The sequence below is a fragment of the Delphinus delphis genome, chromosome 8 (assembly GCF_949987515.2).
Source record: "Delphinus delphis chromosome 8, mDelDel1.2, whole genome shotgun sequence".
Taxonomy (NCBI): domain Eukaryota; kingdom Metazoa; phylum Chordata; class Mammalia; order Artiodactyla; family Delphinidae; genus Delphinus; species Delphinus delphis.
Genome location: NC_082690.1, coordinates 59,316,232 through 59,342,641, shown reverse-complemented (window position 1 = coordinate 59,342,641; position 26,410 = coordinate 59,316,232). Strand labels below are relative to the sequence as shown.

The following is a 26,410-nucleotide window of genomic DNA, read 5'->3' as shown; positions in this document are numbered from 1 at the left end:
CTGAGGCAGAGGACCTGAAAGGCCCGGTGTGTGGAGAGAGCTGCCCCGCTCCCCAGCTCCTTGCTTTCCCAGCCCTAGGAGGGAGGTATTATTTGTTCCATTTCATAGAGGAGAATGTGGAAGCCCAGATGGTTAAGTGACCACCCAAGGTGACACAGCTGGTAAGGGCCAGGCTGAGGACCCTGTGGCCCACGGCTGGCTGGTCAGAGTGTGAACTCCGGATTCTTGGGCCCGAAGGCTCAGCTTGAGGGGGCTGAAGAGACTCAGGTCCCTGCTCTGCCAGCCACTGGCTGTGTGACCCCAGACAGGTCAGGTCACTTCTCTGACTTGACTTCCTCACCTGTGAAGTGGAGATAACAAGTCCTGTCACAGAGCTATGAGGGTGAGGCTGAAATGAGGCCATATCTGTGAAGTGCTGAGGTGTCCCTGCAGGAGATGGGGCATCTGGGCCTTTCCTTGGGAGGCCCTTCTGGCCCTTGATGCTCTCCCAAGCTCTTCATCCTAGGGTGGGCCTAACTGGTGCTGCCTCCTCCTGGAAGCTGCCCCGGTGTTTTAAAGGCCTCAGAAGCACTGAGGATAGATGGTCTGGCTGTAGCTGGGGCTCCGAGGCAGGGTTCAGTGCCTTCTCACCCAATAGAGCACAGGGCTGGGGGGTGGGCAAGGCAGCCTCTTCCCCTCCCCCAAGGGGGTGTCATTCACACCCCCATCCCTGAGTTCCTAGCAGAGGAGACCACTTTTCTAAGTATGTCTCGTCATAGTACAGGCTTGGGGACAGGCATGATCCCTGAGTCCCTGGGTCGGGGGGTGGGGGGACCTAAGGTGTCCGCGAGCAGAGGGACGAGCAGTGGCTGGATCAGGCAGGCTGGACCGGCCCGGCACTTGGGCACACTCAGCAGACATACCCTGGGTGCAGTAGTGACCAAGGCAGCTCCACTGGTTGAGTCCCTGCCCTGAGGGGCTCCCAAGGGTGGGGACTAGAAGGATGCCACAGACATGGACAACCCACCATGGCATTGCCACGTGCAAAGAGCATCCACGCAGACTAGCAGGCCTTGATGGCTGGAGCCCAGACTCCAGCTGAGGCCAAGCTGAGGGGACTGGGAGGGAGAGTGGAGAGGGAAGTATAAGCCCCAGAGGTCTGGGCCCTGGGGAGTTTGGGACCTTGCTCAGGACCACTCCAGGGCTTGGAGGAGACCTAGAGTGGAGTCCTTTCCTGGGAAGGGCATCTGTTGGAGGTGCGCCACCTGGGAAGGCTTCCTGGAGGAGGAGCGGGCCAGAGGCATAGAAACTGGTGGCAGGGGGCAGTAGGTAAACTGAGTCCCAGGGGGTGGAACACAGAGAGGGCATCCTTAGACTGACTTCCAGCAAAACCTTCCCACAGAATATGGGCTGCCCTGTCAGGGATATGCACCTTGTCCCTGGGTGTGTGGGTGCAGAGTTTGGGTGACCCCTTAGGGACTCCATAATGCAGAGATCATCAGAGCCTCAGGATGGAGGTGTTGATGCCTGGATCTCCTTTTCCTCATCCTTAAAATGGGAAGAATAGTCACATAGACCTCACAGAGTGGTCAAAAGGGTAAAATAATGCACAATGCTTAGAATAGTGCCTGGTGTGGAGTAAGGCTCAGTTAGCCTCTTTTACTGAGTGAACTGGGATCCAGGCTTGTCTGAGAGTGGCTGCGCCCTGCCCCCACCTTGCTGCATGACATTCAGCACTGACTTTACCTCTCTGGGCCACCTTTTCTTCATATGTAGCAGGAGGTGACATTTTTGACTTTCTGGAAGGCTGTGAAGCCCAAGGTAGGGACTGACCCCACAGTGCTGAGCCTGAAGGTGGGGTTTTCAGAGTTGGCAGCTGGAGTGGGGGGTGGCCTGGAGGCATTGACTTTCACAGATGTGAGAAGTTATTGGGTTTTTTTTGAGTTCTTTTCAGGAGCCCAACAGGGGAGCCAAGAAGTAAACAGGAGATCTCCAGATCGGCCAGTAGCCGTGGGGATGGGAGCAGAGGGGCAAGGGTTGAGGGGCACAGTCCGGGGAGGCAGGCATTTGAGTTGCAGGAGGAGGCACTGCCTGAGGGGGAGCACATGAGCACAGACCTGCAGAGTGGGGGTCCAGGGTGCTTTGTGGGGAGGACAGGCCTTGAAGACCGGGGAGAGGGCATGGATGGGCTCTCTGGGCCCGTGTGACTGAAGGTGGGGGGCGTGAGAGGAACAAGGCACTGCTCATCCTCTGCCTTCTGTCCCCCCAGGACATGCGGAAGCATGTGACCATGACCCTGCTGGACACAGAGCAGTCGTATGTGGAGTCACTGCGAACCCTGATGCAGGTGAGGCTTGAGGCTGCCCTGGCCTGGGTCCCTGAGAGCAACCATTCTGAGTCTAGGTGGCTGTCAGACATGTGGGAACAAACCCATTTTGTGGACAGGGGACTGAAGTTAGAGAGGAATGACGCTGGGGCATCCCATTCCTCCATGGGAGGAAGCCCCCTCCAGGGCAGGAGAGAATGCGGGAGGGGCCTTAATGCTGGTGGGAGCGGGGCACCCCAGGGCAGATGCTCCCTCCTCCTACCATCCTTCCACCCACCTTGGCAGCCCTGGGTCTGAGCTTGGATCTGTGAATCCCCTCTGCTTCCCCACCCCCCGCCTTCACTTTATTCATTGACTGGAAGAATATTGGTTGAATGGAATTAAATGTTAGCACCTGCTTTGTGCCAGGCCCTGTTCCAGGTGCAGGAAACACAGGGATGAATAAGAGATAAGCCTCTGCCACAGGAGGTGACAGTCCTGCTGGGGACACGGTTGAGTATATGGGCTCTCAAGGCATCAGGGGACGCCGGGGAGGTGTGGGCTCAGGGAATTTTCCCTGGAGGAGGTGCTGGCTTCCTCCTACCCTGCCTCTCAACAGCAGGAACAGCATGTGCAAAGTCGAGTAAGGAGGGGCCTGGCACTTTCAGGGGTCCATGTGGCCGGCACAGAGCACAAAGGGTCAGTCCTGTGGTGACACTGAGGGAGCCAGCAGAGCTCACGTGGTGGGGGCCCTCGATCCCAGGAGGAGGGTTTGGACTCTACCAAGCGCCCTGGAGACTACCGAGAGGCTTTGAGCAGGGGTGATGTGTAGCCTCCCTCATGCTTTACAAAATCTGTCTGACTGCTGGGAAGAGGGGCAGCAGAAGAGGAGGCCGCGGCCACTGAGGTCAGGCAAGGGAGGAGAAGCCACGACCAGGCCAGAGGCTGCAGGGAGGGAGAGTTGGGGACAGACATTTAGGAAGTGGACTGGTCGGGCCAGGCATGGTAACTGGTTGGCTGTGTGGGGCAAGGTGGGGAAGCCCGGGGTGATGCCTGGGCTCTGGCCTGGGCGATGAAGGCACTAGAGGAGCGCTACCTAGAACAGGTGGGGCAAGAGGGTGAGTTCAGGTTCAGATGCGTGGGTCTGGGAAAGCCCAGGATCTGGGATGCACCTGTGGGTCTGGGGCCCAGGATAGAAAGCGTGGGTCTGTGCTGAAGTGGGGCCTGGCAGTCACAGTTGAGGACAAGTTTGTTCAAGCCGCCTGGGCAGAGCAAGAGCAAAGGGTGGAAGGGAGAGCCCTGGAAACATTCAGAGTGTTCATTCATTCATTGCACAAATCTGCAACGAGCGCCTTCTGCGTAGCAGGCAGCGTTCTCTGGGGGGTTCAGCAGTGAGCGTGAGGGGTAAGGTCCTGTCTCCTGGAGCTCACAGTCTGTGGCAGAGACTGACAGTAACCAGGCAGACCATGCATGAGGACAAATGGTGATGCAAAAGTGCACGGAGAGTATACTTAGTGTATTTTTCAACCTTAAAAAGGAAGGAAATTCTGACACATGCTACAACAAATTCTTTGACATTATGCTAAGTGAACTAAGCCAGTCACAAAAGGACAAATACTGAATGATTCCACTTATATGGGGTACGTAGAATGGCCAAATTCATAAAGACAGAAAGTAGAATGGGATTGCCAGTGGCGGGGGGAAGGGGAAATGGGGAGTTGGTGTTTAATGGGTACAGAGTTTCAGTTGGGGAAGATGAAAAGGAGTTCTGGAGATGAATGGTGGTGATGGTTCCATAACATGAATTTTCTTCCTTTCCTTCCTTTCCTTCCTTCCTTCTTTTTTTCTCTCTCTCTCTTTCCTGTGTTGGTCTTTGTTGCTGTGTGGGCTTTCTCTAGTTGCGGCGAGCGGGGGCTACTCTTCGTTGCGGTGCGCGGGCTTCTCATTGTGGTGGCTTCTCTTGTTGCGGAGCACGGGCTCTAGGCCCACGGGGTTCAGTAGTTGTGGCACGCAGGCTCAGTAGTTGTGGCACATGGGCTTAGTTGCTCTGTGGCATGTGGGATCTTCCTGGGCCAGGGCTCAAACCCGTGTCCCCTGCATTGGCAGGTGGATTCTTAACCAATGTGCCACCAGGGAAATCCCGACATGAATGTACTTTAATGTGGGCATACTGAACTGTTCACTTAAAAATGTTTAAAATGGCAAATTTTATGCTATGTATATTTTGCCACAAAAATACATTGCTTTTATGCATATATATTTTTTAAATGCATAGAGAGATGAGAACACAGACTGGGGGTCTGCCCTGGTGTCAGGGGCCAGAGTGTTGGGGGCCAGAGTGTTGGGTGTTTAGCTGAGACCTGAAGGGTGGGTAGGAGTTAAGTAAAGGGAGAGCCCGGAGGGAGTTGTTCCAGGCGGAGAGCACCGCGGGAACAATGGCTAGGAGGCCGGAGGAAACCTAGAGTAGCTAGGGATGGGGAGGTGGCCAGTGTGGCTGCTGGGCAAGGAGCTGGCCTTTACTGTGAGTACAAGGAAGTAACAGGAGGGCCATAACTGGAATTCCACCTTTAAGAGGTGCCCCTGCCTGCCAGGCAGGAGTAGACATGCAGGGGTCTGAGGGGTCCTTTGTCGTCCCCTAGGTGGGAGTCAAAGGCATGGGAGTCAGACAGTCCAGGGATTGAGTCACTTGCCTCCCTTCTGGGTGATGCTAGCCTGATCACGTCACCCCTCTGAGCCTCCGTGGTTTTGTCTGCAAGATGTAACTAATCATCCCCTTCTCTCAGCGCGAAGATTAAAAGGTGATGGGGCTGGGCGTGCCTCTCTGCCTCCGAGTCTCCAGGCTGCAGGGCTGCACACGTGGAGGCTTGCAGGGCCTGCGGGTGGAAGAGCTAAGGGAGGATGGTGCCGAGGACACCAGTCTGAGAGCTGGGTGGGGAAGGGTGGAGGTGAGCCAAGACAGTGTCAGCTGAAGCCAGCTGTCCCTCGAGGCAGCCCTGGTGTGTTGGAGGGACTGAGGTCCAGCCCAGGGGTGCAGAGCACAGCTCTGGAGCCAGGCCCCCGGTGTTCAAACTTGGCACTACCTCTTGACCAGCCATGTGACGTGGAACAAGTTACATATCCAGTCTCTTGCCTCTGTTTCCTTGTCTGTTGAGTGGGAATAATAATAGTACATGTCTCAGGTGCAAGATTATGAGATGCGTGAATAACTTAGCGGAACTGCCTGGCAATTCTGCCTGCATACATGCATGTGTGTGTGAGTGTGTGTATCTAAAATCACCTTTAATCCTTGTATTAACCTTGTGAGGCAGATATTATAATGCTCTGCTTCATCTGAGGAAATGAAGGCTCAAAGAGGTTAAGAAACCTGCCCAGGGTCATCCATCTATTAAGTGGTAACAGACTGTTAAGTCTCTTTGAGCTGCTGTAATAAAAATTCCCTAGACTGGGTGGCTTAAACAAATTGAAATTTATTTCTCATAGTTTTGGAGGCTGGGAAGTCCAAGGTCAAAGTGCTGGCAGATTCATTGCTGGTGAGGACTAGCTTCCTGGTCTATGGACGGCTCTTTTCACTGTGTCTTCCGTGGTGAAAGGGCTGAGGGAGCTCTCTGGAGCCTCTTTTAAAGGGCGCGAATCCCATTCACAAGAGCTTGACCGTCATGACCTTCTTACCTCCCAAAGGCCCCACCTCCAAATAACCACCGCATCAGGGATTAGGTTTCAACATACGAATTTTGGGGGGACACATTCAGACCGTAGCAAGTAGTACTAAGAGCTGACATTTATTGAGTGCTTGATATGTGTGTGTTACATAAGTTAATTCATATAAACCTCACTATAAACCCCCATTTTACAGATGGTAAAACTAAGCACAGAGAAGTAAGGCAACTTGCTCAGGTTCACAGAGCTAGGACGTGCCATAGCCTGGGTTGAATCCCTGTCAGTCTCACTCCACGGTGCTCCCTAAGCATAGGTGATATTCAAACTGAGATTGGACTCTACAGCCCCGGTGTTGCCTTCGTAGTGACCACTGCCACCCAAATTGATTGGTATTGTTCCTGCAGACCAGGAGTTTAAAATGAAGAAAGAAGTTAAATGCCAAGGTTAACAGCCAGAAAGAGGTGGGATTTGAACCCAGGTCCCAAGGCTGCACCCATTCCTCAGTGTCACCCTCAACCTTGGAGTCTTTCTTCAACTCACACTTCCTAGCTAACAACCCCTTTTCCCTGACCAACCCCCTGTCTTATTTCCCACTGCACTTACTACCTTCTGATATACTGTGTGATAATTTTGTTATTTATGGTGCTTATTTTCCACCTCCTTCCACTAAATTGTCAACTGCACAAGCACAGGGACTTTTGTTTGCCCACAGATGCAGCCTGCGCTTAGAAGGCTGGACACACAGTAGTTGCTCAACGAGTATGTGGTGAGTGAAATGCAGGTGCTGGCTCCTAGCAGGTTCTGCATCGGGTTCCCAGTCACTGTTTATTCTTTCCTGCCACTGTGTGCAGGCTTCTTTGTGAGGCGCTGGGACCTGGAAGTGAGCGGTTTAGCTCCTGCTGCTTGGGCAACAGACCTTGGCACAGATCCGGCCCTGGTTCAGACTAGCCTAGGAGCTGTGAGAGGGAAGCCGCCTGTCTCCTCACCAACCTTTTCAGAATCCCAAATCAGGCGAGAGGATACTGTTGAGCTTTACTTTCTCAAGCTTGTTTTACAACAAGCTAGGTTTTTTAAATGTTTGATATAAATTTTTTTGCGGCATTCCGTATACTTTTTCAAACCGCCTTGTTTCCTTGGCTTGTAGTTACAGTTTAGGCCAGTAGAGGGCGACATCTAAATGAGACAGCAGCCACTGAGCAGGGCTATTCATGCTCAGGAAACGCCACTGAATGCAGATTTGAGGTGAAAAATGGAAGTTTTAGTCGCTGATTGACCAGAAGATCTGAAGACTGTGAAAACAGTGTTCAGATAGTGTCAACTAAGCCTTCAGTAACTTTCCATATGCCCCCCCATACACCCCCCCGCTTTATTTTCCCCACAGCAATTAACGCCTTTTAATTTACCACAGAACTTCCACATGTAGTCAATTCTAAGACACATTCTTCACATTATACCATCTCTGAAATTCAGGTTCATTCTATAATTGATGGCCTATAATAACTTAATTGGCAGCAAATTTTTCTGAGATAAATAAGATTAATGATGCCTCTAAAACGGATAACTAATAAGAATCTGCTGTATAAAAAAAATTAATTTTAAAAAAAAGTCAGTTACATAGGACCATGTATTGTCTGATTTCATTTATATGAACCACCCAGAAAAGGCAAATCCATAGAGAAAGTAGATTAGTGGTTGCCAAGGGCTGGAAGGGTTGTAGGGAGTGGGGAGTGAGTGACTGTTAATGGGGATGGGATTTCTTTTGGGAAGATAATGAAAATGTTCTAAAATTGATTGTGGTGATAGTTGCATAACTGCGAACATACTAAAAACCATTGCATTGTATATTCTAAAAGAGTGACTTGTGTGGAATGTGAATTATAGTTCAATAAAATTGTTTTTCAAAAAAAAGATTAATGATACATCTTAAATTTGATGAAATGTGGTTTTATTTATTTATTTTATTCGTGTGTTTAATCTGACTAGATTGTATGCTCTATCGGGGCAGGGATTTTGATCTTTCTTGTTCACTGCTGTCTCCCAGTTCTTAGAACAGTGCCTGGCACATAGTAAGTGCTCAGAAAAATAATTGCCGAATTAATGTGTGGGGTCTCCCAGGAGCCCAGTCTTCATGCTTTCCTCACTCCAAGCTCATGCATCCAACAGATCTTTCCCAAGACCCCTCACCCCCATCCTGTGCCAGGCCCTAGGCGGCAGAGTGAGGGGCATAGGAATAGATCTTCCCATTTCCCTCCCAGAGCTCCGAGTCTAATGAGGGAGATCCGGGAGGCAGGGCCAGTGAGCTGCAGGCCCAGTTGATTTTGTGTGTGCCTATGCTGGTGGGTTGGGGTGCCATCTCTCTGAGGGAACCTGTACTGACTCTGTGGGTCCCCCAGGGCTATATGCAGCCACTGAAGCAGCCAGAGAACTCCTTGCTATGTGACCCGTCGCTGGTGGATGAGATTTTTGACCAGATCCCGGAGCTCCTGGCGCACCATGAACAGTTCCTGGAGCAAGTGCGGCACTGCGTGCAGACCTGGCATGCCCAGCAGAAGGTGGGAGACCTCCTTGTCCAGTCGGTGAGTGGCCCTGCTGTCTACTGCTATAGCCCCCACAAGCTCTGGCCTCTCCTAGGAGGGGCTGGGTGCTGCCATGGACCCCTCCACCCCTCCTGGAGACTGACTCTGATCCCTGATCCAACCCCAGAACTTGACCAGACACTGGTAGTGACCCCAGATCCTGGATTGACCTGAACCTGGACACTCTCCAGCCCTAGAGCTTGGCTGGACTCTGGCATGGATCCCACCCCCAACCAGACACTGACCCTGACCTTGGACCCAATCCCAGTTGCTGGCACTGACCTGACCCTACTCCTGACCCTGAGCTGCCACTGACCGTGACCCAGACCTCAAATGGATGCTCTTCCTGACCTACCTTAACCTGAATGTAAACAGTTGCCCTGATCCTGACCCTGGACTCGGGCTTGATGTTGACACTGGCCTAGTCTTCTAGCTCTTTTCTCTATCAGGCATTTTAATAATAATGGCTATTTGGCACTTATGATGTGCTAGGCATTCTAAATACATTGTACATGTCAACAGCACTAAGGAGAAAGGTATGATTATTCCCAAGTTTAAAGTTGATGACTCTGGGAATTCCCTGGCAGTCCAGTGGTTAGGACTCTGCACTTTCACTGCCTAGGGCCCAGGTTTGATCCCTAGTCGGGGAAGTAAGATCCTGCGAGCTCTGCGGGGCATGGCCAAAGAAAACCCACAAAAGACAAACAAACTAAAAATAAAGTTTATGACTCTGCCATGTAGAGAGAGAAAAAGTAACCTGATCAAAGTCAGTTAGTAAGTGGTGGAGGATTCACCCTCAAGAAACCTGGTTCCAGCGCCCACGCTCTACCCTACCCCATCCGCCCTTTCACCACGGACAGGACTTCCTTCTGCCTGTGAGTTTTTCAAGATCCTGCAATAGTGATTGGGACCTTAGGAAAGGTGTTGGCTTCAGAGTTCAAAAAGGACTGCAAAAGCAAAACTAATGAACATTCAACTAAATGTTTGTCAAACATAACAAGCCATTTTCTTTAATTGTTAAATTTAGTATTCATTTACATGAATTTAATTCCATTTGAAAAAACTTCAGTTACATTTTGTTATTTTGCCAGAATTCCCAAAAAAGCATGATGATGGATGAGAAATCCTAGCGAAGCACAAACTGAGTGTTTACTCAGAGCCAAATAATTCAAAAGTAAAATTGTAAAACTCCTTCCAAAAAATTCTACTAGCAAAAAAACACCTTATCTATTTTTATGTGATGTGGGTGTGTTTGCATGTGTTTGTGATGTTGTGGGGTGGACCTTGGGCCTAAGAAGGTCCCTGCTGACCTGCAAATCGATGTGACGAGAACCTTGGCCCGGTGGTGGTGGGACCCCAGCTTGAGTGCTGACATCTCCAGCCCATCACAACCCTCACTGTCACTGGGTTCATCCCCCTGCCTGGACCTTGATGCTGACCAAGGACAGCAGTGGAAGCCTATGCTGACGGAGGGCTCAGCATAGGGTGCCCTGTCCCAGGATCGGGGGTGGGGTGGTTTGAGGGGCTGTCTTCCTCCCTGAGCTGCTTCAGCCTCTGCTCTGCAGTACATCTGGGGTAGGGGAACAAGTGGCCTCTATAACCTAGAACCATGGATTTGGAGGCCCAGAGGGGGCCAGAAACAGCACCACAGGTCACCTGGTCCATCCATGGTGCAGCTGAGACAGGAACTGGGGTGTCAGAACTTGCAGCCAGGGCTTCTGACCGAGAATATCCACATTTAGCCCAGCCATCAGCCAGCCAGCAGGTATTAGCCACCAGGCAGTGTGTGCCAGCCCTGAGCAGGGCTTTACTAGGAGGGATGGGAGCACCTGTCTCCTTGGAGAGGGAAGACTTGTCTTGGGGGATCAGGGAGGCCGGAGGCCAGGTATAGTTCCAGGCAGAGCCCTTGTCAGGGCAGGGAGTACTTCCTGGAGGCGGCAGAACTGGAGCTCAGCCTTAGGGTGGGTGAGATTTGGATGCGGGCAAGGACCTTCCTGGTGGAGGGAATTACATGAGCAAAAGCCACGCAGCGGGAAAGAGCCTGTGTCACTCAGAGGAGGGAGACCTGGCTGGCTGGACTTGGTGGGGTTGGAGACCAGAGGATGGCAAAGCCCAGCCTGAAGAGAGAGAACCTGGTCTGTGCTCACAGAACATATCCAGGCACACATATGTACATGTGCATACGAACACACACAGATAAGAAACGTGTGTGCGTGCACACGCTTAATCACACAGGCACACATATGACATGTACACATGACACAGGAGCACATGCCCAATCCCTTAGAGACCATATCATTTCCAGATGGAGAGAAAAGATGTTGGCTCGCGAATCAGTGGAAACCAGGACAGGGTGAGGTGGGGTAGGGGACACCTTGAGGGTCCCCAACCTGCCTCTTCACCCACAGTTCTCCAAGGACGTCCTGGTCAACATCTACTCTGCCTATGTCGATAACTTTCTCAATGCAAAGGACGCCGTGCGTGTGGCTAAGGAGGCTAGGCCTGCCTTTCTCAAGTTCCTGGAGGTACTGGGGCCAGGCAGGGGGATGGAGGCCACCCTCTGTGGGCCAGCTTTGGGGGCCCCAGGAGCCCTACCCTGTAGACCATCGTCTGCCCTCGGGCTGAGCTGGGGGGGGGCTTGCTGGGGACCTGTCCCAGGACATTTCCATCTTTGCATGTCATTCCTCACTTGGGTGCCCATCCACCCTGTTTTGGGTTTCAGCAAAGCATGCGTGAGAACAAGGAGAAGCAGGCACTGTCCGACCTCATGATCAAGCCCGTGCAGCGGATCCCACGCTATGAGCTTCTGGTGAAGGTGGGCATGGGGCTGGGTGGGCAGGTGGGCAAAGCCTGGAGGCATGTGGGGATGCAGGGGGCTCTGTGGCCCCCACTTGGTGGAGACACAGGGGTCAGGTAGGAAAGGAAGTCCTCTCTGGAGTCTACCCCAGTCCCTCCTCTTCCAGCAGTCACTGTGGGGCCCCAGGGCCTGACAGGGGCAGCTAAGCAGAGGTCTGGTGCCCACTCCCACCCCAGGACCTCCTGAAGCACACGCCTGAGGACCACCCGGACCACCCGCTCCTGCTGGATGCGCAGCGCAGCATCAAGCAGGTGGCTGAACGCATCAACAAGGGCGTGCGGAGTGCCGAGGAGGCAGAGCGTCACGCCCGTGTGCTGCAGGAGATCGAGGCCCACATCGAGGGCATGGAGGATGTGAGTGCCGCCCCGCCCCACTCCACCCATGCCTGGTTCCAACCTGGAACTGTGGCCATGTCCACGTCCATAGCAGCGTCTGCATTGTGTTTGCGTCCATCTCTGTCTACATCTGTGTCCTCTCCCGTGTCTGTTTCTGGCCACGTATCCCGTGGCCTGACAACACAGCATCAAGAGGGTGGACAAGATGTTGCTTCCACTGACCTGGCCCGTGGAGCGGGGCCAAGGGGTCACCGGGGTCTGGGGAGGGGAGGGAGTCATAATGAGCCTTCAAGATCCCTTGTCCCTCCTGCCCCACAGCTCCAGGCCCCTCTGCGGCGGTTCCTGAGGCAGGAGATGGTCATTGAAGTGGTAAGAAGTGTCCCGTTATCTGCCCACCCGTCGCTACCTCCCTGCTTTCTCCACACTTCTGCTCACAGCTTCTGCCCACCGGCCTCCTGCTCTTCCACCCCAGCAGGAGCCCTGGGTCATGTCCCAACTCTGCCTCTGCCTCTGGGCATGCAGGAGAGCCCTCCCCCTCCCTGGGCCTGGCTGTCCCCTTGGGCACGGTGGGCAGGAGGGTGGGCCTCTGGGCCTGAATCCTGCATCGGTCCCCACAGAAGGCAGTCGGTGGCAAGAAGGACCGGTCCCTCTTCCTGTTCACGGACCTCATCATCTGCACCACCCTGAAGCGGAAGTCAGGCTCCCTGCGGCGCAGCTCCATGAGCCTGTGAGTGGCCGGGATACGGTTGGGGAGCTCGGGCAGCGGGAGCGGTTGTCCCTCCGTGGGCCCACTCCCCAGCCCTGGCCAGAGCACCCCCTCGGCTCCCCACAGGTACACGGCAGCCAGCGTCATTGACACGGCCAGCAAGTACAAGCTGCTGTGGAAGCTGCCACTGGAAGACGCAGACATCATCAAAGGTGGGGCTGGCTCAGGCCTGCCCGGGCTTCTGGGCTTTGGGGGTCTTCCTCTGAGAAACCTGCCTGGAGGGTTTGCGCTGTGGTCAGGTTGGCTGGCCATCTATCTGCTTTTCTGCTTTCTGGCCTCACTTTCCCATCCTGTCCAAGGGGGCTGACGTGCGGGATCCAGTTTGTGCCCTGCAGAGCCGGACCAGCGCCTGTCCGTGCAGACCACCTTCTGACTGGGCAGGGGCCTGCCATGGGCTAGCAGGTGGACTGGGCTGCGGTGGTGCAGGGAGCGCAGACATACCTGTAGCCTTGATTCCGTGCACAAGCGCACTTAGGCGCCTCATGGTAGATGGTGGCGCACTGTTCTGGGCCACCAGTTTTGTGCCTGGGGAACAGACTCACTCAAGTCAGTCCAGTCAAAAGGCTGGTTGGAATGAGCCTTTTGTTTGGGGCTGAGACTGTTGGGAGCTGAGGCAGTGGCTTCAAAGAACGGCTCCTCCGGCTGTGTGTGTCTGTCCCTCCCCCCTCCTCCCCCACTCCCCTCTGGGCCGGTTCTCACTGCTGTCAGCTTTCTCTGCCTCCTCCGAACTCCTGTGATCCATCATGGCCTTTTCTGCATTGTGGCCTTTCTCGCTCAGCTGTTAGCCCCAGCTGCTCCAGGATGCGCAGTTCACCTTCCTGAGTGGGGTGGTGGTTCTGGGATGGTGGTGAAGGCACCTCTGGACCGGCAGGCAGGTCAGGCCCAGACTCTGTCCCTGAGCTCACTTGAGGTGGCCCTCGGGGTGAGGGAGAGGCTCACTCAGCCCCTAGGTGAACCCAGGCCTGCCCCACACGGGCCTCTATGTAGGAAGACAAGCTGATTATTGGTCCAGCTCATCTCTTCTCACCAGAGAAAAGGCCGGTGGAGAAAATGACTACCTTTAGGTTAGGTGTCCACACCTGGTCCAGTCAGCTGTGGCCAGAGAGGGCCAGGGTCATAGGGAAGAAAGCGTGGCTGCCCAGGTGGGGGAGGGTTCTGGGGGAACAGTTTCCCCTCAGACGGAGCAGGAGATATCCTCAGCCCTGGCTTGTCTAGTGCACTCCGCTGCTGTCTACTCAGCCCATTGGTGGGCCACTGGTCCAGGGCGTTCGCCCCCAGCCAGGCCTGTAGGGCCAGCTACTTGGCAGTGGTCAGGTACGGGATAGGACCAGAGGATCTAGGTCGTCAGCTCATTGCTCCCTCCTGTGTGGGGGAATTGAGTCCCTGGTCAGCAAATTTGACTGCCGGAGGCTCTGCCTGCCCAGCTGACTCCCCTGTGGGAGGCTGTACCACCCAACACTCCAGTGTCAGCTGGAGACTGCATAACCTGCAGAGCCGTCTGCTGTTTATTCTTTGTGCTCTTCCAGGGAGTTCTCCAAGGGACCGACACCCTGTGCCAGGTGGCTGTGAATCAGGCCCAGTCCCCTGCTCTTGGGCCTGGAGGTTCTGTCCAAGCTGCCCATTAACTTTGGGGTTAATGTTAACCTGAGGTCTTGCGGTTTACAAGCTGTCAGTTAGTCAGGCTGTTCCCTGCACCCAACTGCAAGTTGGGAGGGGAGGGGAGGGGAGGAGTGTCTGTCCAAGCCTGACCTTGTCTGTGTCTGGATCTGCCCATGGCCTTCCTCTGTCCCCACTAGGGGCATCCCAAGCCGCCAATCGAGAGAACATCCAGAAAGCCATCAGCCGCCTGGACGAGGACCTGACCACCCTGGGCCAGATGAGCAAGCTCTCTGAGAGCCTCGGTTTCCCCCACCAGGTCTGCGCCTTCTGCCTGAGATTCCCTAACCCAGTCTGAAGGAGAAATAACAGCCTTGTCATTTGCCTGAGGGAGAGGACAGCGCTGTCAGTTACCTGAGGGGGAAAATACAGCCTCACCCCATCTGAAGGAAGTCATGTGTTCCAGGCCTGAGGATGGAGACACAGCTCCATCCGCAGCTGAGGGAGGAGAGAGGGCCCATCATGTCTATGGGAGCGATCCAGGCTACCTCGTGGTCTCAGGGGGGAAACAGAGTCCCATTTTCTGTCTGAGGGAAAAGGCAGACCCCCAGTCCCATCCCCAGGGCAGGATCAGGCTGTGGGGAGAAGTGAGGCCCTGAAGCCTGGGCCCTCATCCCTGCAGAGCCTAGATGATGCACTACGGGACCTCTCGGCTGCCATGCACCGGGACTTGTCGGAGAAGCAGGCACTGTGCTATGCGCTTTCCTTCCCTCCTACCAAGCTGGAGCTGTGCACCACGAGGCCCGAGGGCACCGACTCCTTCATCTTTGAGTTCCCTCACCCTGATGCCCGCCTTGGCTTCGAGCAGGCCTTTGATGAGGCCAAGAGGAAACTGGGTAAGCCAGGGCCCGGGCCAGCGCCCTCCTCCCAGAACCTCCAGGAAGTGGGCAGCACCTTGCAGCTGTCTGTGACATCAGGAGCCAGAAATCCCGAGACTGCTATGTCCTATGTTCCAGTCCCTGCTGGTGGGAGGGTGGACTTAGACTTCTGCAGAGAAGTATAGGACTTCCTCCTTGGCAGGGATTCTGTGGATAAGGTCAGCCTTAGGGCAGGGGCCCTATCGCGGGAGTGGATGGCGGGGACCTCCCCCCCAGCGCCCCCCCCCCGCCCCGCCCCCCACACACACTGAGCAGGCCTGGATCAGGGAAAGCTGTTGATTGAGGTCCATAGAAAATCCTTAGAGACCTCTGGGTCTACCTCTTTCATTGTACAGATGGGAAAATTGAGGGCAAGGACAAGTAGGACATAACCCACAGCCACCTCATTCTCCCTGGAGAGACCCTGAGAGGCAGGAGAGGAAGGGAGACAGGTGAGGTCAGGACCAGGGTGAGGTGGGTGCTAAGTAGTGTCTGTCTGTCCATCTCCACTACAGCCTCCAGCAAAAGCTGTCTAGACCCTGAGTTCCTGAAGGCCATTCCCATCATGAAAACCCGCAGCGGCATGCAGGTGTGTGTATGCACCTGGGTAGGTGGGGGCATGTAGTCTAAGCCAGCATGTGTTCGTGTGTTTTTGTTCTGTGTACAGCATCATGTACATGTCTTGCACATTGCAGTGGCTCCCTATGTCTTTGTACAGCTCTCTGCACAAGCACATGGACAGTGCATGTGTGTCCCATGTATATGGGTACATTTGTGCATGTATGTATCTGTGCATGTGAACAGAACTATACCATTGATGTGAAAGTGTCTCATTTATGTGCTTGTATAAGTCTGCATACATATGGACAAAAGTTACCATTTTTCGCATTTGTTACACGTACATGTATGTGTGATCATATTTGGAGTAGATATATGTGTACACACATATATGAATATATGATGCCTATATCACAGAGGGATGTGTGCATTTGATGTGTAAAGAGTGTCACGTGTGCTGTATGTGTGCACGTGTATGCAGAGGGTGTGTTGAGAATCCAAACACACCCACGAGGGCCTGGAGAGCAGTGTGGAGTTGGCAGCAGTTCCTCCATTCATCTTCCCCTATCCTTTGGCGCTTTCCGCAGTTCTCATGCGCAGCCCCGACCCTGAGCAGCTGCCCAGAGCCCACGCCCGAGGTGTGGGTGTGCAACAGCGACGGGTACGTGGGCCAGGTGTGCCTGCTGAGCCTGCGCGCCGAGCCTGACGTGGAGGCCTGCATCGCCGTCTGCTCCGCCCGCATCCTCTGCATCGGGGCCGTGCCAGGCCTGCAGCGCCGGTGCCACAGGTGAGGCGCCGGCCGGCCGGGGCCTGGGGACGGGGTCCCCGCCCCCAACACACACAGCGGCCGCTCCGACGTGGTGTGGGCGTGTCCTGGGAATGTGGGCGGGGCCTGGAGGGCGTGCCGGCGAGTGCGGCAGAACCTGGCTACTAGCGGTCCTCGTCCCCACCGCTTCGTCTCGCAGGGAGCGGACTGCGTCTCTGAGGAACCCCCCAGAGACGGCACCCGAGCCCACCGGGCCGGAACTGGACGTCGAGGCGGCAGACGAGGAAGCGGCGACGCTGGCCGAGCCGGGGCCCCAGCCCTGCCTGCACATTTCCATTGCGGGCTCGGGCCTGGAGATGGCACCAGGTCCCCCAGAGGGTGACCCCCGCCCGGAGTTGGTGCCCTTTGACAGTGACTCTGACGATGAGTCTTCGCCCAGCCCCTCAGGGACCCTGCAGAGCCAGGCCAGCCGGTCCACCATCTCGTCTAGCTTTGGCAGTGAGTATCCAGCTGGGGCTGTCAGGCAGGGTGGACTGCCCAGAGCAGGGGGCAGCCCAGCTGTTAGTGATGGGTGAGTAGGGATGGGCATAGGCGAAGGCATGGAATCAAGCCTCAGGATGTTGGCACAGAGAGCACTGGGGGCAGCGGCTATGACAGCAAGGATCCAGAGAGCATGGGATAGTCCGGCTGGATCCTGAGGACCAGTTGAGGAGGATGGGGTAGAAGGGGTGGAGTGCTTGGTCCCTCTGTCCGTGGTGGTGGCTTGGAGGGGGCCAGGCTAGGACTAGGAGCCTGTAGCACAGAGCTGTCAGTCCACAAGGTAACAAGGGCTGAGCTGATGCAGAGGTCTGGGGGTGTGGGGAGAACAATGGTGGGAGGCCCTGAGGCAGGGCATGGCCCAGAAGGGTGCATCGAGGGAAGATTAAGGCCTAGAAAGACACCAGGTCTTGGGCCTGGCAGAGGGGAATGGAGAAGGAGACCTTTGTCTTCCTCAGACGAGGAGGCCCCGAGCTCCAAGGAGGCCACAGCAGAGGCTACCAGTTCAGAGGAGGAGCAGGAGCCTGGCTTCCCACCACTGTCCGGCTCCTTCGGGCCTGGCAGTCCCTGCGGCACCAGCCCAATGGATGGGAGAGCCCTTCGCCGGTCCAGCCGTGGCTCCTTCACCCGTGGCAGCCTGGAGGACCTGCTGAGTGTTGAGCCTGAGGCCTACCAGAGCTCTGTGTGGCTGGGCACTGAGGATGGCTGGTAGGGACAGGGGAGGTGCTGGGGTCGCGGTGCCAGAACCTGAGGTCCCTGTTTTAGAACTTGTATGGTGTCCTGAAGCAGAAGTGGGAGGGTTTTGGTTCAGACCTCAAGGGCACTGCCAGCCGGGGCTGCCGGAGGGTCTGAAACCTCCAGGGAGGCCGTGGGATTTGGGTACCTTGGGCGGGCACCTGCCAGGAGGAGATCCTGGTGGAGGCAAGTAGGCAAATAGGGGTGACTGCAGGGATTGGTATGCCCGAGCACTTGTCACAGGTGCGCACCACTGACCCACAGCGTCCACGTGTACCAGTCCTCTGACAGCATCCGTGATCGCAGGAACAGCTTGAAGCTCCAGCACGCGGCCTCTGTGACCTGCATCCTGTAAGGCCCCTGGATGGCTCTTCTGGTTCAGACCCTTCTCAGCTACACATGCAGACCTCCTTCTGCACCCCCGGGTCCCCTTCCCTACTGGCCCCTCCTTTCAGTGGCCAGAGGCCTGCCCTAGGCTAACCGTGCCTCTCACACACCGTGTCCTTGTGCAAGTCACTACCTCTTCTTAGACTCAGGTGCCCACCACCTAGAGAACGGGGGGTGGGAGGAGGTGGTCTCTCAGGAACCGTAGCCGTTCCGTCTGCAATTCCCTGGACCCAGGTGATCTCCTTTGGCTTCTTGAAACCCTTGGTGACTCCTTTTCCTTGCCTAGGTATCTGAATAACCAGGTGTTTGTGTCTCTGGCCAATGGAGAGCTCGTGGTCTACCAAAGAGAAGTAGGTGAGTGCCCACCCCTCCCCCGCCCCCCTGGAGCCCTTTGCTGGTATTGGATTTCCCTCTTGAGCAAGCTGGGGCCTTGGGGCCACAAGTCTACAGGTGTGACTTTGGGTAACTCCCAGGTCTTCTCTGGGTTTTGGTGTCCTCATTGATAAATGAGGTTATCAGCACCTTATTTCAGGGGAGGGTGAGGCTCAATGCAATACTAGACTGAATTTGCTGTTCTTTTTACCCCACTCCCACCCCAGGCCATTTCTGGGACCCCCAGAACTTCAAATCGGTGACCCTGGGTGCTCAGGGGAGCCCCATCACCAAGATGGTGTCTGTGGGTGGGCGGCTGTGGTGTGGCTGCCAGAACCGAGTCCTTGTCCTGAGTCCTGACACGCTGCAGCTGGAGGTATCGGGATGGCCGTGGGGTTGGGGAATTGGTGCTTGGGGTGAGCCAGGCCCACGAGAGAGGAGATGGGACCACGGGGCCATAAAAGAGCATCCGGCTAAGAGGTCAGGGCTTTCCCCTGACCCCTGTATGAATCTGGGCCAGCCCCTGTCCTTCTCAAATCCTTATTTCCTTTCTAGCTGATGAGGGCTGCAGCAAGCGCCCCATGTACCTTAGAATTCTTTATTCCTCCTCCCTGCCCCCAACCCCATTTCTCAACTCAGGCATTGGCGTCTTTGGGGGGTGGACAAAGGTCCTTCCTGATGTCAGTATCCCTTAGCATTACTCTGGCCTTTAGTCCTGATTTGATTTATATATACATTAGAGATTGTCAGCCTGGTAGTATCCAGGGGTAACTACAGTTCCCTTGATTTCCCTTTCACTTACCCCATCGTGGGCTGGGCTGGGAGTGTAGAGGTGTAGAGCCGGGTTCAGGCCCAGGTTTGTGACTGACTTGCTGGTGTTCTTGGGCAGGTTCCTTTCCCTTCTAGACTTCAGTTCCCCAGCTGTACAGGGTGAAGCCATTGATTGCTCTTAAAACTCGTCAAGATTTGAACTTCTCTGATCATTAACTCACTCAAATTTCATGGGGAAAAGGCACTTCCATTTTAATTCCTGAGGTTTCAGTGAAACCAAGGTTTGAGAGGTTAATCATCCAGACCAAGGAGCAAGGCTGCCTTTGCTGTCAGTCCGGTGGGCTTTCTGGGGAGGTTTGGTGTGAGTTGTCAGGAGGGAGGGATGGGCACTGGTGAAGCACAAGGCAGGGAGGGGCCAGCGAAGGCAGGCCTGTCAGTCACCCATCTGCTCTCTACCCCCGCCCCCCAGCATACATTCTCCGTGGGGCAGGATTCCAGCCGCAGCGTGGCTTGCATGGTGGACTCCAGCCTGGGCGTGTGGGTGACACTGAAAGGTAGTGCCCATGTGTGTCTCTACCATCCAGACACCTTTGAGCAGCTGGCAGAGGTAGATGTCACACCTCCCGTGCACAGGATGCTGGCAGGTACTGACCTCAGTCTACCACTGCCCCTTCCCTTGGAGCCTTGCTGTCCCTGGTATTGAGGCTGAGCCAGGGCCAGGACTCGGCCCCAGCACTGGTCTGTCTCCCACCCCAGGCTCAGACGCCATCATCCGGCAGCACAAGGCTGCCTGCCTGAGGATCACAGCACTGCTGGTGTGTGAAGAGCTGCTGTGGGTGGGCACCAGTGCCGGCGTCGTGCTCACCATGCCCACCTCACCCAGTACCGTCAGCTGCCCTCGGGCGCCTCTCAGCCCTGCTGGCCTAGGCCAGGGACACACTGGCCACGTCCGCTTCTTGGCCGCAGTCCAGCTTCCAGATGGCTTCAACCTGCTTTGCTCAACCCCACCACCTCCCCCAGACACAGGTGGGTCTACACGTCCTACCCTAACCCAGGGACCTCGGCTTTGGGTCTAGGACTCCGCACTGTCCTGCCAGAAGAAGGTTAAGAGGGAGGAAAAATGTCATACAGAGCTGGAAGTGGCATATATTACAGGAAATAGGCTATAGAAACCCCAAAATAAAATCTATTAGGATACTCTGTGTGTGTGTGTGTGTGTGTGTGTGTGTGTGTGTGTGTGTGTGTGTAAAATTCTGTCCAGACAATGTCATGAGAATGAGGGAGTGAACTACAAGCTAAGAATTAGAATATGGTGCAGGAAGGGATATATACAACAGGAAATAAAACAGGACTGGAAATGATGTATAGGGCAGGAAGCAGAGTCAGGAAGTGACGTGCAGAGCAGGAAATAGAAATAGAGTGGCAGATAGGATAGGAAAGGGACCCTGAGGATTAGAAAGTGAAACATATTAGGAAATGTACATGAAGGAGGTCCCAGTTAGCAAAGTCTTGTTTGGCAGGACAGGAAATCGTACTCCCAAGAGGTAGTAGCTGTGGCATCAGGAAGCAGGGAAGCCTCGGTCAGGAGTTGTCTGGGTCCAGAGAAGACTTAAGTTGCCTAACTGGGAAAGGGCTGTTGGAAGTGGGAAATGAGTATGAAGAGAGCCAGGTTGAGATGGTGCCACCCCCAGTCACCTCCAGGCTAATGGATCCTCCCCTCCGCCCCCCAGGCCCCGAGAAGCTGCCCTCACTGGAGCATCGGGACTCCCCTCGGCACCGAGGCCCTGCCTCGGCCAGGCCTAAAATGCTGGTTATCAGTGGAGGCGACGGCTACGAGGACTTCCGACTCAGCAGTGGGGGCGGCGGCAGCAGTGAGACTGTGGGCCGAGACGACAGCACAAACCACCTCCTCCTATGGAGGGTGTGACCTTGTCCATGGTGGCCCAGGACTCGCCCGCCCACCTGCCCTCAGCCTGCTTGCCTCTTCCAAGCCCACAGGCAGACCCCGACCAGGAGTGTCTGACCAGGGCCGCACCCCTGCCTGCACGGGCCGCCTCCCATCCTCGTGGAAGCATTCCTGACGGAGCACCTGTAGGCCAGCCGGGCCAGGGCCTTTCCCGGCCCTCTCTCTGGCTGCTCCGGGGCTCCCAGTCATGATGGGGGTGGGGAGGGGGGCACGTGGGCTGCCCAGGACCTCTGTCCCTGGAGCTTCTACCAAAGACACGGCCGGGCCTGGACCCCACAGGGCTGGGGAGGGCCATGTGCAATATTTGGAGGGTTTTCTGGGGGCAGTGGGAGGGCTAGGGGATGGAATCCTTTCCCATGTACAGTATTTATGTTTCTTTTTAGATGTGTATCTTCCCAAGCACTTATTTATGCAATGACCTGGGGCAGGGAGTGATGTGAGAAAATGACAGAAGAAGAAAAAAAAAAACGCTATTCTTGCCCTAGGAACCACCCTGGGACCCTAACTAGCCTTCCTGGAGGGACCAGTCCCCCTCTCATTATGTACGCACACACACACACACTGCACGGTTGGGGCACTAAAACGCTGCCTCTTAACATACACGTTCCACAGCCTCGTCCTGACTGGGCTGCCCTCCAGTATCCAGAGAAAAGGGCCAAGTCCCCTCAGTCATCCGGAACGAGGTGATGACTACAGGAGGCAGTGACTCCCATCCGGGGTGGGGGGGCTTCCCCAGGCCTTGGCATTTCCTTGCTTGTTGGCAGTGCCTTAGTGGTTTCTGAATTTGGGAACACTGACTGGGCCTTGGCCAGGGCGCTCTCCTGGCCTGAGCAGGGAAAGGGCCCTCGCTCTCCTCACAGTTGCCCCCCAGCCCCTGTGTCTCATGCACTGGCACATATGGTCACCTTGGGAGGGTGGACCTAGGAGCCCCCTCACTCTGACCACTGACTCCCTCTCTTCACACCCTCTCCTGCCAGGGGCAGCCCTTCCAGGAAGGATGCCCAAAGCTGAGGGGCTGGACATGGCCTCTTCGGCTGGGAAGGCTACCATGGAGGGCAGCCTCTCCCCTGCCCCCTGCTGCAGGAGCCAGTCTGACCCCAGCCCCCGTGCTTCTTCAGCTGCAGCTCCAAAGGTCTGGTGTCAGTTGGGGTTTGTTTTTGTTCTGTTTGGTTCTGTTTTTGTTTGGGGTGGGCGGGTCATTGCGGTCTTAGACTATGTTTCTCTTGCTACCAAACAGTCATGTATTAACTTCCCTTGGATGATGAAGTTTAAAGAGTCAATAAATAGAAACACCAAATGACTGGTCCCCATCGGCAGCCGTGGAGGCCTCCTGCCAGCAACCTCAGGGCTCCCTAGCTGCGTGGGCCTCCCAACAGCCACCCACTTGGGCAGAAGTGGGACTCAGAGACCCAGAAGAGCGCTGAGATGGCAGGGCAGCCACTGATGTGCTGTGCTTTCCCAGGCAGGTCACTGCCTCTGTCTGGGCTGCAGCTTCCTCGTCAGGAAAACCAAGAGTTGTGCTAGTCAGATGCTCTATAACCAGGGCTGCATGTTAGAATCCCTTACAGGTTACATTGTAAGCACAGAGCATAATACATAAATTATACTTATATCTAAATACACATTTCCAGGCTCCCCCTAGCTCCTGAGTCAGTGGGTCTTGGATAAGGCTTGGAAATCTGAAGCTGACACATGCTGTAAGGGAAAAACGAGGCGAATGTGAGCCTGTCTGCAACTCCAGGAATCGGTGCTCTCCAAAGCCTCATGAGGCTCGGAATCTGACAGAGGCCAAGGTGAGCAGGGGTAGAATCCAAGTCTGTCTGATTTCTGGTCATTAAATCAGACACAAGGATGTAAAGGCCAACAACATGGGGCCATTCTTTGCAGGGGCAGAGAGCCCTTCCCACCAGGGTACACTGGCAAGGCGCAAGGGGGTGACTTCTAGAAAAGGACAAATTGTGCCTCAGCTCTCCTGAACACGTTTCAACATTTTCCAACCTAAATGATTAAGACTTTAGAGAAATCAGTTGCTAAAGGGGAGTGCAGGCTTATGCTTTGCACACTGGTATACACATATCTCGGGTCTGCCAGGCCCCTGATGCCATGGGACATGCGTGAAACATGTCCTTGCAGCATCACTACTGGGACAGTCTGGAGGAGGGGATTACAGAAAACACAGATACAGAGTAGAAAGCCACATTCATGTGGTGGAATTTATGAAAGCATAGAAGGAGCACAGGCTTTGAAGCTGAACAGAAACCTCAATTTTGCCACTAACTAGCCATGGGACTCTGGATGAACTATACCCCCTCTGAGTCTCCATTTCCTCATCTGTAAATCGGGGCTGACGATCCTTTCCCCCACGGGACTCTTGCTTGGTGTGCACAGGTCTTTGGATTGCAAGGAAGAGATTTATTCTGCCCAGAAATAAAAGGGGAGCTAATTAGTGGAGACATGAACTGGAAGCAAATAGCTCTCAGTACAGTGGCCCGGGTATTGCTGGTCCATCTCAAGACCCCTGGCCTCTCCACCTTGAGTCTCTGGTCTCTGCCTCGCCGCCAGCCAGCTGCTGTTCTCTCTGCTTCCCAGCTTCTGCTGCCTTAGGCCCTCTTCCGCCTCTGGATAGACTTCACTTTCAGCACTGGTTACCCAAGGCTGAATCCTCATCATTTTTCCTCAAGTGCCTTGGTAGGAATGGGCCCGGCCCAGCCCACTGTTCTTAGCAGGTCACATCCCAGGGCATTGGGCAGCCTGTGGGGAGAGAGGTGCACAGCCCTGAGCAGGTCAGCTGTGGGCAGGGAGGTCCTGGGATGCACAGTTGTTAGGCACCCAGCCCAGGAGAGAGCCTGGAAGAACTAGCTCCTCTAAAGCAGTCCTTCTCAATCTTGGCTGTACATTCTAATCACCTGAGGGGGCCAGGCCACATTCCAGACCAATTAAATGAGAATGCTGAGAGTAGGACCCAGGTGTCAGTAATTTTTTCAGGAAAACAGTTGAAGTATAACGTCTGTACAGAAAGGTACTCAAGTCATTAGTGGGCAGCTAGGTAAGTTTTCATAAATGCACCCAGATCAAGAAATAGAACCTTCTGGGACTTCCCTGGCAGTCGAGCAGTTAAGACTCCGCGCCTCCATTGCAGGAGGGGTAGCCTCTGCAACCCCTGGTCAGGGAACTAAAATCCCACATGCTGCGTGGTGCGGCCAAAAAAGAGAACGTTCCACCATGCAAAAGCTCCCCACGTGCCCCCTCCCAGTCTCCCCTTCTAGGGTAACAACCACCCTGGCTTCTGACACCATGGTTTAGTTTTGCTAGTGAGGTGGAGAACCACGGCTTTAAAGGGCACGGCCAGGGACTTTGCCAGCGGTCCAGTGGTTAGGGCTCTGCGCTTTCACAGCTGCGGGCCCGGGTTCAGTCCCTGATGGGGAACTAAGATCCCGCTGGGTTTGATGTGAGAGGGAAGGAACAGCTTGAATCAAGGCAAGGAGGGGTGGGGGAGCTTGGAGCGAGGGGTCCAAGGTGTAGGCCCAGCTGGAGCAGAGGGGAAAGAGGAAAAGGCAGGGAAGCCAGAATGTGAGCTCCAGGAGGGGGGAGGGATGTTTTGTTCATTGCTCCATCCCCAGGCCACCTGCAGTGCCTGATACACAGCAGGTGCTCAATAAGTATCTGTTTAATTAAATCTAGAGAATTCAGTTGGGATCCCCTTCTAGGTCTTGAATGTCACAAAACAATAGCCCCAGCTGCCATTTATTGTTTGCTGCAAGCCAGGAGCATGAATCATCCGGTTTAATCCTCAGTGGTCCTGGGAGGTTGATACCATTATTATCATCTTTTTCAGGTGAGGAAACTGAGGTACAAAGAGATTAAAAGCCTTCCTCAAGGTCACCTGCCTACTAAGCAGTAGAGCCTGGATTCACACGTGATCTGTCTGCTCAGGTCTCTGTGCCTCATGGAAGAGAGGAAGGGCAGCCACATGGGGTGGCTGGAGGACAGGACACAGAGTCTGAGCAGCTAGAGACACATCCAGTCACTCTTGAGGTATCTGGCACATGTTCCTCAGACCAGCCTTGGGAAGGATGTCCTGACTTCAGAAGAGAGAGTCAGGGCCAAAAGCCATCTCTCCAAGGGGGTTCTCCAGGTGTTTCCTTGGGCTAGGGACAAGCAGCAGGGTTTAGGTAGACATCTACCTCACAAAGAAGATGAGGCACAGAAAGGGATAGAGACTTACCTAACATCACACAGCAAGGCAGCATTGAGGCTGGGGTGGGTGTACAGGAGAACCAGGCAGGAAGATTTCCTGTGGTCAGAAAAGGAAGAACGTTTACCCAGGTGACCTCTGAGAGCTCTTCACATCTTTTGCATGCCTGCCAAACGCCAAGTCTCTCTTCTGTCCTCACAGACCTTAAGCCACAGGCCAGGTTGCAGGAAGCGGCAAGGGGAAGTGCTATTTTGGGCCCATTATGGCCAATGAGGAGCCCTGCCTGGCAAAGGCAAGTGAAGAGGCTGGGTCAGGGGCAGGATGCAGGTCTGAACGGGGAGGGGGCAATGTGCAGGCCTCAGGGAGAAATGGGGGCAGAGCCCAGATGCTGGGCTGTGGAGAGACACAGGGCAAACACTGAGGGTGGGGGACCAGAGGGAGCAGATGGGGGTTCTGAGCCCAGCAGCCTAGAATAAGCTGGTATCCCCCAAATGGAGTCTCAGCAGATCCTCACAACACCCTGGGCAGGTGAGCTTGCACTCAGAGAGGTGAGGTCACTAGTTTAAGGCCATACAACCTGACAATGGCGGAACTAGGACTTGACCCCTAACTGTGTGACACCAAAGCCCAACCCCAGTGGGATTCCAAACCCAAGCCAGGGTCTGGACCTAAATGGTGGACAGAACCCAGCTCTCAGGCCTAGCAGCCCCAGCTCAGCTCCTGCCCCAAGCTGAGCCCCACCCTGGCCTCCCAACCCCAGTTTTTCCTTAAACCAAGCCCACCCTCCCCCTGGAGCTAAGGCACAAACGCAGGAGGACAGCCCACCTTCTGAGGTAGAACTTGGCCAGTTGGGGGGTTAGCCAAGTGCAGAGTTTTGAAATTTAAATCTGAGCTGGGACATTTCCTCTTGCTTTGGACGTCCACGTTGGAATTTAAGGGTAGCCAGCAGAGGGTACCACCATTTCTGGTCCATAACCCCAGGGGCTGCCATCTGCTCAGATCCCCTGCAAACACCCCCCTTCCTCTAATCCTGTGGCCCAGGATCCCCACCCCACCTCGGGGAGAGTCTCAGTGGGACATGGAGTCCATGTCCCTGCCTCTGGATCACCACAGCTCATCCCAGCTTATTGTGCTG

At 54.9% G+C, this 26,410-nt stretch overlaps 2 protein-coding genes and 1 long non-coding RNA gene across 3 annotated transcripts in view; 2 read left to right on the top strand and 1 right to left on the bottom strand.

The window, feature by feature from the left end:
- Window positions 1-22,370, top strand: part of ARHGEF17 (Rho guanine nucleotide exchange factor 17) — a 55,784-nt gene extending 33,414 nt beyond the window's left edge. The window contains exons 2-21 of the mRNA XM_060018308.1: window positions 2,249-2,326; window positions 8,335-8,517; window positions 10,926-11,042; window positions 11,240-11,332; window positions 11,551-11,727; window positions 12,028-12,078; window positions 12,327-12,436; window positions 12,542-12,627; window positions 14,272-14,390; window positions 14,754-14,967; window positions 15,504-15,577; window positions 16,134-16,333; window positions 16,512-16,810; window positions 17,308-17,557; window positions 17,849-17,935; window positions 18,258-18,325; window positions 18,571-18,719; window positions 19,584-19,758; window positions 19,871-20,140; window positions 20,845-22,370. Coding sequence (XP_059874291.1) covers window positions 2,249-2,326; window positions 8,335-8,517; window positions 10,926-11,042; window positions 11,240-11,332; window positions 11,551-11,727; window positions 12,028-12,078; window positions 12,327-12,436; window positions 12,542-12,627; window positions 14,272-14,390; window positions 14,754-14,967; window positions 15,504-15,577; window positions 16,134-16,333; window positions 16,512-16,810; window positions 17,308-17,557; window positions 17,849-17,935; window positions 18,258-18,325; window positions 18,571-18,719; window positions 19,584-19,758; window positions 19,871-20,140; window positions 20,845-21,041 — 2,997 coding nt within the window. The 3' untranslated portion in view covers window positions 21,042-22,370. The remainder of the gene's footprint in view (window positions 1-2,248; window positions 2,327-8,334; window positions 8,518-10,925; window positions 11,043-11,239; window positions 11,333-11,550; window positions 11,728-12,027; window positions 12,079-12,326; window positions 12,437-12,541; window positions 12,628-14,271; window positions 14,391-14,753; window positions 14,968-15,503; window positions 15,578-16,133; window positions 16,334-16,511; window positions 16,811-17,307; window positions 17,558-17,848; window positions 17,936-18,257; window positions 18,326-18,570; window positions 18,720-19,583; window positions 19,759-19,870; window positions 20,141-20,844) is intronic.
- Window positions 22,371-22,807: 437 nt separating this feature from the next.
- Window positions 22,808-26,410, top strand: part of RELT (RELT TNF receptor) — a 25,263-nt gene continuing 21,660 nt past the window's right edge. The window contains exon 1 of the mRNA XM_069540886.1: window positions 22,808-22,873. The gene's annotated coding sequence lies outside the window, so the exon portion shown is untranslated. The remainder of the gene's footprint in view (window positions 22,874-26,410) is intronic.
- Window positions 23,765-26,410, bottom strand: part of LOC138414137 (uncharacterized) — a 27,648-nt gene continuing 25,002 nt past the window's right edge. The window contains exons 2-3 of the long non-coding RNA XR_011246555.1: window positions 25,306-25,374; window positions 23,765-23,831 (exon numbers count right to left, since the gene is read on the bottom strand). This is a non-coding gene — a long non-coding RNA (uncharacterized lncRNA). The remainder of the gene's footprint in view (window positions 23,832-25,305; window positions 25,375-26,410) is intronic.